Source organism: Lissotriton helveticus, chromosome 8, assembly GCF_964261635.1.
Source record: "Lissotriton helveticus chromosome 8, aLisHel1.1, whole genome shotgun sequence".
Taxonomy (NCBI): Eukaryota; Metazoa; Chordata; class Amphibia; order Caudata; family Salamandridae; genus Lissotriton; species Lissotriton helveticus.
The window spans coordinates 1,262,599,825-1,262,612,347 of record NC_136069.1 but is presented as its reverse complement, the minus strand read 5'-3'; the positions used below and the strand labels follow the sequence as shown (position 1 = coordinate 1,262,612,347).

The 12,523-nt window shown below is 44.9% G+C and overlaps 1 protein-coding gene across 1 annotated transcript in view; it reads left to right on the top strand.

Moving 5' to 3' along the window:
- Positions 1-12,523, top strand: part of VWA3B (von Willebrand factor A domain containing 3B) — a 1,052,517-nt gene that overhangs the window by 478,300 nt on the left and 561,694 nt on the right. Inside the window, exon 20 of the mRNA XM_078658240.1 lies at positions 12,172-12,328. Coding sequence (XP_078514366.1) covers positions 12,172-12,328 — 157 coding nt within the window. The remainder of the gene's footprint in view (positions 1-12,171; positions 12,329-12,523) is intronic.

The following is a 12,523-nucleotide window of genomic DNA, read 5'->3' as shown; positions in this document are numbered from 1 at the left end:
TGCCAAAGCGGGCTCCCTCCTTATCGAGGATATCCAGGTCTTGGAACGCAGAATATCCCAAGAAATAGACTGGGTAAGGAGATCTTCGTTGGGCCCCATGGCCCTAGCTAGAACCCCAGAAAATAGTTCTGCATTACCAAATACTTCTAGTACAGACCTGGTACTATGCCCCCCTGCAGATTCTATGACCACTACTTTAAAATCCACTATTGATTTGCAGAGTGATTTTGACGATATGAGTCTTAGGGGTCTACCCACTATCCAACCCGTCCTGCTTACACCATTAGAGAATACAGAGACAGCACTAACTACAGCGGCAAACATAGATAGTAACAAGGGATCCAGAGAGGGGGCTATTCCAAAAAAGAAGCAAGCGATGCAAAACCTACAAGAGCTTAGGCCCAATACTCCTAAATCCAAGCAAGTTAGAGGCAAAGGGGGGAAAGAAGCCACACTTGCCTCCGTGGTGGAGAGGCCGGGTATGCTACCCACCCCTATATCCCCCAAACCTACCCCACCTTCACAAGGCACTAATAATACGCAAGTAGACACCTCTTCGGATGACATCACACTAGAAGACATAGGTACACTGCTCAGGTCACTATTAAGTCCCCTCGAGGCGAGACTGATTAAGATAGAAGCAAGATTAGTCACTATTGAAAAGGCAACCGTGCAACTTGCTGATGCAAGGAAAATTGACACTAGTGGGACCAAAACAATAAAGGAGGGCCTAGGCTCTGAAACTAGTAAAGATAATAGTCTTTTGGTACTAGCAAACAACAAACCTTCAGACCTAAAACCCAAACCCTCAGTACCCCCAAACAAGAATGCACCACAATCACTAGCTGCAAATAAAGCTCCGATGTCGACACAGCAACTAAATACTGCCTCCCCAAAACCAGTTCCTCCCCCTCCTAAAGAAAACTCTATGCCTTCAGCAAAAACTAAGAACGACCCTCCCCTGGATGGAGAGAAACCATATACTAAACGTAAATTACAGTTTGTAAATCTCCCCCCAGAAGCCTCGCCCTATACCGTAGTTATGGCAGGGGTGCCCGAACTCAATCCCCCTATATTCGAACCAAACACCTCACTTAAGAATAAAGTGATAAACTGGCTCTCGGTTAATAGACCACTTCCGAGAGGAACAGCGAGTGACATAGCCACGACCAAGAGAGTAGCTTGGGTGGGGCACACCAGGAAATCTATAAGAGGAGATTGCATCTTGGTTTCTTTTAGAGACCCCAATACAGCTGCATACATTTGCTCTTATGTTTGGGTGGTGGACTTAAGAGAGGAGTACCTGGGCCATATAGAACTCACTATCCTGCTTATTTACCCACACAGAATCGATACAGTAGCTTGGAATTAGTAGATTGACAGGCGGTCGAACTGGGGAATGACGCCTGTGCAACTTCCCCACTCGAGACCATTACACCTACAGACCATCCACCTGTTACCCTCATATCTATAGCCCCTGATTTACACCATGGGGCAATTAGCACAGTTGAACCTAGCCTGACCCCAAGCCTGTTATCCCCCTCCCTACCACTGGCCAGTAGAAAATCGGGTAAGAACCACTCCACTTCAAATCAAAGGGTATACCCCGAGACTCCCGATATCAACTTGGCTCCTACAAGTCCTCCACACAACCAATCGACAGTTATAACAGCAATCTCCTGGAATGTGGCAGGGCTCTCCAACAAATTAGACTGTCCAGAGTGGGGTTCCTATATTAGTTCTAAAAAATTATTACTCCTCCAAGAAACATGGGCGCGAGGAAAGATAGAATTACCGGGTTTTGCTTCCTTCTTCAACGCAGCCAAATGGGGGGGAAGGGGCAGGCCATCAGGTGGACTAATGATAGCGGTAGCAACGGACTTAGGTTGTCAAGCTACCAACTTAGAGACTGGTTCTGACGATTTGCTGGCTGTTCTACTCGAATGGCCAGACTCTACGAAGCTACTAGTGATCACTATCTACTCTAGGCCGACACAGATGCACAAAGAGTCAAGCACTGTGGATGAGTTAGCTAGTTTCCTAGAGGGTATTCCATGTGAACTTGCCTGTCTGGTTGGAGGCGACTTCAACTCTCACTATGAACCTTTGCCTGGACTACGCGATGGTCCTTCCTTAGATGAAGATTCCTGCTGGTTTATACCGGAGACGGCGGCACCACCCCCAAGGGCTTGGACTCCCCTAGCCCTGCAGATAAACGCCCTCACTCTTAATTTTGGTCTTAGGGCATGCAATGGCCGTTGCAAATCGGATACACCTAGTAATCCTACTTACAATAAAGCTGGTAGTGAGTCCAGACTGGATTACATTATGGTTAAAACGTTCATGTGGCCAGCAATAGTTGATTTTAAAGTTTGCCCAAGAACGGATAGTGACCACAACTCTTTGGAATTGATGTATTCACTTCCTGGGAGGGAGGATACATCTCAGGGCAGGGGCAAAGAAAAAACGGGTCTCCTACTTGAAAACAATCGCAGGAAAGTCAAGTGGGAGAAGTTGGCGAATAGCACGGATAGAATACCCCGACTATATGAAAGGTTAATCCCTTTGTTGGAGAATGCCTTTTATCTAGGAACCAAAGATCAAGATGAAGATACTAGAGGAGAGTTAGCACAAACGCATAAAAGCATTATTGCCTCTCTAGAACAGGATCTGTTCATAACCATAGGGAAAAGGAATGCCCATAAGCCTAAAACCTCTTGGTATAATGCCACGTGTAGGGAGGCAAAGGCCCATTTGCTATCTGCTATCAAGGGACACCTTAGTAAGGAAGAAATCCGTGCTAGGAGGAAAAAGTATAAATCGCTTCTGGTAAATGCGAGGGCGGAATGGGACTCCGAGTACTGGGAGAACCTTGTCAAAGCACTGGCATCCAGAGATTCCCAAAAATTTTGGCGCATAGTGGCGAATGGTACGGAGGACCTACCCTCCGCAATAGAGCCAAATATTGCCCCCTCAGTATGGCAGGCCCACTTTGAAGCATTATACGCGGAGGGTGGTTGGGAACTAATCAGCGACGGAGTTCCAACTATACCCAGCCCCTCAGATGTCCCCATCACTGAAAAGGAGGTGACGGAGGCCATTAAAGGGCTGGCTGCCGGAAAAGCACCGGGGTTGGACGGGGTCCCGGGGGACCTGTTCAAACAAGAACCAGGGATATGGGCACCGTACCTCACATTAATATTCAATGCCATTTTGGGGGGAATGACGGTGCCCGATACTTGGAGGGGAGCAGAGGTAGTCCCAATTTACAAAAAGGGATCCCCCTGCTCCCTTCCAACTATCGGCCCATTAGTCTGATCGACATATCGCAGAAACTCTTTGGCAGACTGATCTTGAATCGTTTGCAAGCGTGGATTGAAGAAATGGACATCCTATCTCAGTACCAGGCAGGATTTAGGGAGGGAGTATCCACCACAGATCAAATCTTTAGGTTACACCTTCTCTATTGGAGAACAGCGGTAATCGAGGGCGGCAGTCTATATACCATCTTTGTAGACCTACGTGCCGCCTTCGATTTAGTCCCTAGAGCAAGGTTGTGGAAAGTGATGGAAGAACTGAAAGTCCCTGCGGATATTTTGGCAATCCTGATGAGACTCCATTCCAACAATTATGCCCGCGTGAGGTGTGGCAAAGGTGGCAAACTAACCGAAAGGTTCCCCGTTCGCAGAGGTGTGAGACAGGGGTGTGTGCTTGCACCCACCCTGTTTTGCATCTTTGTGAACGGGGTTGTTGCTCACCTAAACAGGATTGTCAACTCCGATGCCCCAAAGTTGACGGGCAACAGGGTGCCTGCAATTATGTTTGCAGATGACACCCTGTTGCTGTCTAAATCCCCGATGGGGATCCAACGCATCTTGGATGGCTTTTTAGATTTCTGCTCTGATCGGGGATTGGAAATAAACCCTCAAAAAACAAAATTTATGATTTTAAATCCCAAATCTCGAAATCGAACCCCTCCCACGCTAGGCACCGTCCAATTAGAACAAGTGCATAACATTGAATACTTGGGGATCACCATAAATGAACATTTAACATGGACGTCGCATCAGGCCAAAGTGACCATCAAACTGGCTCAGTTGGCGGGTGGAACTTTGCGCCTGGCTAATAAAACACGCTATCGACCATTTACCCCAATTATCCATATATACAAAACACAAGCCCGGGCGGGGGTTACATACGGGGGTGAGTTGTGGGGCCACATCCAACATTCAAAGCTACAGTCCACTGAAAACAAATTTCTGAGACAAGTAGCCGCCCTTCCCCAGAGCACTCCATTACTACCACTTAGATTAGATCTAGGAATTAAACCCATAACAGAGGAGCTAGGACTTAAACCCTTAACATTCTGGAGGCGTTTGTGGAGTAGCCCAGACCTCGTACACTATAGAGAGGAATTACAGGAATTCCTGGAACTACGGAATACAAAGAAAATTCCGTGGTTAACATATGTAAAGGGGACGTTCGAGGAATTGGGCTACCCGGAACTATGGACGGACCCTGTGAACACATGTACCAGGATTCCAAAAAAGGAAATTGCGAGTGCTTACTATGCTTTGATGCTCACAAGAGCAACTAATGACACTCGAGAGGGGTCTTTGACAAACTTATTTCTGAAAGTGAAAGACTTCTATTCCCTCGAAAATACTCTAGATGAGATCGCTCCTCCACTAACGAGGAAGTTGTTTTTACAGTGGCGCTATGGATGCCTCCCACTAGCTTCATTTACAGCGTCCTGGAAATCCTGCTCCACCGCATCATCCTGCCCAATGTGTGCGTACCCGAAGGAGGATGACGTGCACGCGGTCTTCTTCTGCAAGGGCTACGAGCGGAGCAGGAAATACTGGTTAGTTCCGCTATTGAGGAACCTGGGATTCAGATCTCACCGTACTGCTTACAGAGTTTTAAAATCAGACCTTTCTCCCACTGTGGTTTTTGCAATCTCAAAATTTTTAACGTCACTTTGGTTCATCCGCACCCGAGCTATGAAAAGACTGGTATAATGGGCCCCCACCAAATTGATTTGTATCTAATGTTTTCATGTACTCAAATTTTATCATCTTAACTACTGGATCACAGTGTTTAATAACTTTTTAATTGTACATATTGTAATGTATCTTTTATGATCAGTGATCGAAATAAAGATTTTTGAAATGAAATGAAATGGTAGTGGTTTTGAAGTGTGTGAAAAAGGAGTGGTTACAGATTTTTTTTATATATACTTAAATGAAAGTGCACTGAGTGATTTAAAATAGGACCGAGTCCCAGATGGTGAAATTAGATGTTCTCAGTGGAATGGGTATTATTCAAGAAATCGTGGGATATGATGTCATATGCGTTTCTGAGTGCCATGTTACAGGTGTACACTCAGTGCCTCATCAGCATTGAGACCAAATGGGATCTTGCTATTAAGCTGTATGATATATTTTGATTCAAGTCGCCTCAATTTTTGTTGTCTGTTCCCTCCCCTGGGGTTTGGTGCTACACTGTCTAATACAAAGTAGGTGAGTTCCTCTGCTTTCTCGCTATGGTGAGCATTGATATGGCGAGCCACAGGATATGCTGGGTCGTCATTGTTGATGGCTCTGAGGTGTTGGAGGATTCTTATATGAACTGGGTGAATGGTGCTCCCCACATAGATTAAGTCACAGGAGCATTTGAGAACGTACACCGCAAAGTCTGTTTTGCACGTGTAGTGTTGTCTGATTTTAAAGGTGGATTTTCTGAAAGGGAACTTGACTGTTTTAGTGTTGACCCCATGTTGGCATGCTTTGCACTTCGTGCATTTGTAGAACCCCGGTTGGGAATGCAACCAGACCTTTTTAAGTGGAGCAGAAGGTGCATAGTTAACCAATTCATGGGTCATTGAGGTTGCTCTCCTGAACGTAAGCTGGGCTAGTTTGGCACAACTCTGGCCTATGACTGCGTCATTTTTAATCAGTGGCCAGTGCCTGTACAGGATTTTCCTAATGTTCTTGCGATATAAGTTGTATCCTGTGATTAATCTAGGCGTTGTGTTTGTTTTTGTGGTTTTGGTGTCATTTGCTGCTTTGGGCTTTTTTTGGAGCAAGTCCGACCTATCCAGGCGGTCGCTCTTTTGTCTCGCTTTCTTCAAGGTATTAGCGCTGTAACCTCTCTCCTTTAGTCTGGCACAGAGACTGTCTGTGCTTACTGTGAGATCTTTCTGTAGGCTACAATTTCTCTTCATCCTTATGCATTCAGCATACGGAATACTTTCTTTGAGGCTTGTGGGGTGAAAACTAGATGAGTGCAAAATGGTGTTCCTACTGGCGGTCGCCAGTAGGTAGTTATAGTTAGGACCTAGGTTCCATAGGAAATCCGCAACATTCTATTTGGAATAACTTTGGCGCCGGTTGATGAATCATCGCAAAATTCTCAAAGAAGATGGGGCGCTCCGCTCCTTCCGTAAAACGGAAGGAGTGATTCGTGAAGCGGGGGCCGAGAAAAAAGGGGGGTCCCAAAACGTGTTTTCCCCATGCAATTTTCCATAGAGACCTTTAGACACGGCTACAGCCCGAACTGCTGAACGGAATTACACCAAATTTGGCAAAAAGGTAGAGTTTGGTTCATAGATTGTGCTTTTTGTTAAATGGTGTAAATCCGTTCAGTAGTTCCTGAGAAAATCAAAAGTAAAATCATAGATATATCTATAGACGAAATACCATACGCGTACTGTCCGAGGATAATACTCGTACCATTACGAGCACGAGCTGCATGCTAATTGGCTGTCAACTGTCTGTCAACACTCCAAACCAGGAAGATTGGCAGCCATCTTGTGCCTCGGTAGAATCGAGGCACAAGAAAACAGAAAAAGTAGCGTGAAAAACGCAAAAAGGGGGCAGGGTAGAAACACCCTGACCCCCTAGGCCTGCTTAGGGGGTCCCACACGAACCCCTAGGCCCAAATTTATTATTTTTTTCAAATCACAGGGTACGCGTATGGTACGCATACCCTGCAGATACAAAAAAAAAAACAGAAGCGCTGCTCCCGCGCTTTCATGTAAATTAGCCCCCGGGGGCCAAATCCCGGGGCCTTCATATAAATAAAGTGTGGGGGGGCCAAATCCCCCCACACTGCCCCGGGGACCACCACCTTCTTGGGGCTCTAATATTTAAAATACGGGTGTCCGTGACGGACCCCCCAGCCCTGGGGACCACCACCCCCCAGGGCCTTTAACTGTTGGGAGGGGGGCCGCGTGGCTCCCCTCCTGGAGCCTTGTGGTGGCCCTGGAGACCGCCACCACCCTGGGCCGGCTCCTGCACTGTCATGGGGTGCCCACCCCCAGGACACTGCTGTTTGCTATGGTTTTTGAAAGAGAGAGCAGGAAACCTGCTCTCTCTTTCAAAAACCAAAGCGGATTGCTTTTCTGCATGGGGAGCAGCATGTTAGCTACAAGTGGCCCGGGGCTACAAGTAGCCAAATAAAAAATAAATAAATAAAATGGCTGGCCCCGGGGGATGGGGTCCCTGGGGCCAAAAGTGGCCACAGGAGGGGGGCAAGGCAGCCCCCATCCTATTTAAAAATGTATTAAAAAATAGGCCCATGCCCCGGGGGATGGGGTCCCCGGGGCATACTATGGCCTTGGTAGGGGGCCACGCGGCCCCCTTCCCGATTTTAAAAAAAAAATTTAAACTTGGGGGCAGGCCCTGGGGGATGGGGTCCCCAGGGCCAAAAAAAATAGCCTTGTTAAAAGTCAATTTAAAAAATGCGGGATCTGGAGGAGGCCACGCCCCCTCAGTGCACCTCTCTGCAAACGCTCCCCCTGGCGCGTAGCCGTTGCAGAGACGTGTAAAGAGGCCACACCACTTTTTACACCGCTCTGCAACGTAGCCCCCTGGCGCATACGGAAGGGTTCCTGGTGGGCTAGTTGGCCCCCAGGGACCCTCAGTATGCAAGGGGAATTAGTTCCCCCTCTGAAAAAGCGCCAGGGGGCTGCGTTGCAGAGAGGTGTAAAAAGGGGCGTGGCCTCATTACACCTCTCTGCAACGCAGCCCCCTGGCGCATACTGGAGGCTCCTGGTGGGCTAGTTGGGCCCAAGGGACCCCCAGTATGCAAGGGGAATTAGTTCCCCCTCTGCAAACGTGCCAGGGGGCTGCTTTGCTGAGACGTGTAAAAAGGGGCATGGCCTCATTACACCTCTCTGCAACGCAGCCCCATGGCGCTTACTGGAGGTTCCTGGTGGGCTAGTTGGCCCCCAGGGACCCCCAGTATGCAAGGGGAATTAGTTCCCCCTCTGCAAACGCACCAGGGGGCTGCGTTGCAGGGAGGTGTAAAAAGGGGCATGGCCTCATTACACCTCTCTGCAATGCAGCCCCCTGGTGCATACTGGAGGTTCTTGGTGGGCTAGTTGGCCCCCAGGGACCCCCAGTATTCAAGGGGAATTAGTTCTCCCTCTACAAACGCGCCAGGGGGCTGCGTTGCAGAGACGTGTAAAGAGGCCACACCCCTTTTTACACCGCTCTACAACGTAGGCCCCTGGCGCATACTGGAGGTTCCTGGTGGGCTAGTTGTCCCCCAGGGACCCCCAGTATTCAAGGGGACTTAATCCCCCAACTTAGAATGCGCCACAGGCGCGTTTGCACAGTGGTGAAGGTAGGGGCGGGGCTTGAGTTGAGGTGTATGCAAGCTCACCCTGTGGCGCGTTTTAAGTTGGGGAATTAATTCCTCTTCAATCCAGAGGTCTCCTAGGGGCCAACTAGCCCACCAGGTACCTCCAGTAAGCACCACGGACAGAGTGTTGTAAAAAGGGGCGTGGCCTCTGAACACCTCTCTGCAAAGCAGCTCCCTGGCGCATACTGGAGGTACCTGGTGGGCTAGTTGGCCCAAAGGGGACCTCAGGAATGAAGAGGAAATAATTCTCCAACTTAAAACGTGCTTCAGGCCGGGTTTGCACGCATGTCACCTCAGGCACCGCCCCTTCCTTCAGCATTGTGCAAATATTCCTCTAAAATCAGCCGAACAACGAATTCCAATGTACTCACCTGTTTTCAGGAGTGACCTCAGTGCTGCACCTTTAAGCCCAGTAGTGATCCTGAAAAGTAATTCTAACCGTACTTACCAGTAACTTGTATTTCCTTCCATAGGAATCCATTGTGTGGTTTTCAGCAGAAAAGTTTCTGTGTTGATATTTGAAGCGTACAAATATTCCTCTAAAATCAGCTGAACTACGAATTCTGGTTTACTCACCTATTATCAGGAGAGACCTCAGTGCTGCATCTTTCAGCCCACTACTGATCCTGAAAAGTAATTCTAACCATACTTACAGTAACTTGAATTTCCTTCCATAGGCTAACATTGCCTGGTTTCACTTGGAAATTCTTCTAAGTGTGGAGTTTTGGAACTTTAAAAAATTCCTCTAAAATCAGCCGAACTACGAATTCCGATTTACTCACCTGTTATCAGGAGAGACCTCAGTGCTGCATCTTTCAGCCCAGTTCTGATCCTGAAAAGTAATTTTAACCGTACTTACCACTAACTTGAATTTCCTTCCATAGGATTTCATTGCCAGCTATATAAAATATATATAAAATAAAAAAATATATAAAATAAAAAAAACAAATATTACAATTTCAATATTTTTAAATGCATTTTTTTCAATTTATATTAAAAATATGTACTGTAATTAAAAAATATATATCTAAAAATAAATAGTTTAAAACAATGTAGTAAATCAGTATAAAAAAATATAACAATTAATACATTTAAAAATTATCATTTACAAAACCTTTGAAATTCACTGACAAAACCATAGGTTTCAGCCACGCTATAGTTAGGAATTAGCATTTAAAAAACCTTAGAAATTCACTGAAAAAAACATAGGTTTCAGCTACGTTATAGTTAGGAATTAGCATTTAAAAAACCTTAGAAATTCACTGAAAAAAGCATAGGTTTCACACATGTTATAGTTAGCTGGACATTTCACTCATACAAAACCATTGAAATTCCCCTGTTATAGTTAGTTCAGCTAACTATAACTTTCGCGCCCGCAATGTACTGCTGATGACGTCACATATTACATCACTCATGACATGGTCAGTGACATCACTCATGACATCACTGATGACATCTCAAATGATATCACTGATGACATCATCCTTGTGAAAGAGTGGCAGACCTCCTCCCACTGTAATATAACCTTTGATACACACATTCAAAAATAGAAACTACAATTAAAAAAAATGAAGATACCAATACCAGTTGCAACGACCTATTCAGTCATTTCAACATCTACATACAAATCCACTCATTCACCAACAGTTCTATATAGTCACTCATACATGTACTCACTCATCATATGTACTCATACACCTATACATCCTGTTACACACCGACACTCATCCATAAAGTTACTCACACACATACTCACACATGCAAATAAACTATCAAACAACCATTTACTTGCATATACAGCTATACACACACCACTACACTTACTTCTACAGAAACATACACATATTTACTCTCTTAAACAATCACTTATAGAAACACATACAATGTTCTATTCGAGGAAATTGCTGCCTTTGAGGCTGAAATGCACCATGGCATTGGGTAGCATTATTACTGTAGGGAAGTGCATGAATGTTCTCCCTTCTTAGAGGAGGTGTGTGGAAAAACAAAATGTTTCAACAAGCAAAAAAGGGAAAACATGTGTTCTTTATTTCACTTCAATACTATGTTTGTTCTAGTTGATTCAATGCCCAATAGAGTCCCAATGTTAGGCTAATGTTCTGATTTGTTACTTTTGCCTCAAATTGTAAAGCGCTCTGATATCCTTCGGGATCAAGTTTGCGCTATATAAAACTTTATAAATAAATAAATGTATACAGGAACTCTTCCAATCTCTCACTCTCACATATACTCACATATTTACATCAATACTTACATATACTAGTTTAAAACATATGTAGTTACGCATAAAGATACTATTAAGACAGTCATTCACTCACTAACACGGGGAACATCCATTACAACGCGGGTTTTACACCGCAGTGCCATTACTAGGACTTGCGCTAGAGGGTGCTCTAGACTAAGGAATAGTAGATTTACTATTCCAACACCTTCCCTACTGTACGTAGGCTGGTGTTGGAATAGTAAATCTTACTATTCCTAAGTCCAGCACCCTACAGCGCAAGTCGTGGTAACGACTTGCGTTGTAAAACCCTCGTTGTAATGGTACTGCGGTGTAAAACCCACGTTGTACCGTCAGATATCCCACTAACACACCCATACACACACTCATCCACCCATACAGTCCTGCACAAATGCTGTCTTCAAAACACATACAAACAGTGAGTCACTCATTCATGCATCTGTGCGCTAAGTAATACCCCCCACAAAACTATACAGACACTCATTCTGATACTCAAAAAACCAACTAATAACCCATATACACACACATGTAGCTACTCACCAACCCATGCAGCCATTTCTACACAAATTGAGACACTGATACAGATATTTAAATATTTAAACAGTACTCGCTAATACATGTATTCAGTAAGATACACTAAATAAGCCAGTTATACAATCAATTTTACAAAAAGAAACATCATTTAGACACTTATTTAACCGATTATTCTTCCATCGATGTTTAGGTATACATATATAAAAAATATGTTTTTTTCAGAAAGACACACATTCACTGGATGATGTCATCAGTGATGCCATTTGAGATGTCATCAGTGATGTCACTGACCATGTCATGAGTGATGTAATATGTGACGCCATCAGCAGTGCATTACGGGTGCGCGAGTTATAGTTAGCTGAACTAACTATATCGGGGGAATTTCAATGGTTTTGTATGAGTGAAATTTCCAGCTAACTATAACATGTGTGAAACCTATGGTGTTTTCAGTGAATCTCATGGTGTTAGTGGAAGAATGGCACCTTTCTGCTTCTGGGATGTCAACACTACACACTGCCATTCACTATAGAGATGTGTAGGCGAGCAAGGAACTATGTGAAATGGTTTATAATGGGCATTAAAACAGAATCTACTGAATGAAGACACAAATGGAATCAAATGCTTTTTAAGCATTTGTAAAGTTCAATTCCGTCTCTCAACATATCCTTATTGTGACTTCTTGTGTTCATCTCATCTGAAAAACACACTTAGCAATTCCTTGTTTTTAGTTCTCTAGATATGTCTTCTTCTCGTTGGCTAAAGACCCATGGCTTGGTTGCTCAGCACCTGACCATAAGAGATCTCCTGGCTCCCACGGCTGTCCGCCACACAGCTAAATATGTCCCAGTTCTGGACAAGCACATCGTTTCTAAAGTATTTGATGAGGTAAGTCTGGCTTTCCTTTTATTAGGCTGCATAGTTTTTTTTTACTTTAAGGCATCCTTAATTTCTCAGTGTAAAAAACACTTGTTGATGTACGTTTAGGGTGAAAAAGTGACCTGTGCAAAGAATGGATGGATGGTCCTTGGTTTAGTGAAGGGGGTAGTCTGTGACATTTTCATCTCATTCATTCTAACTGGC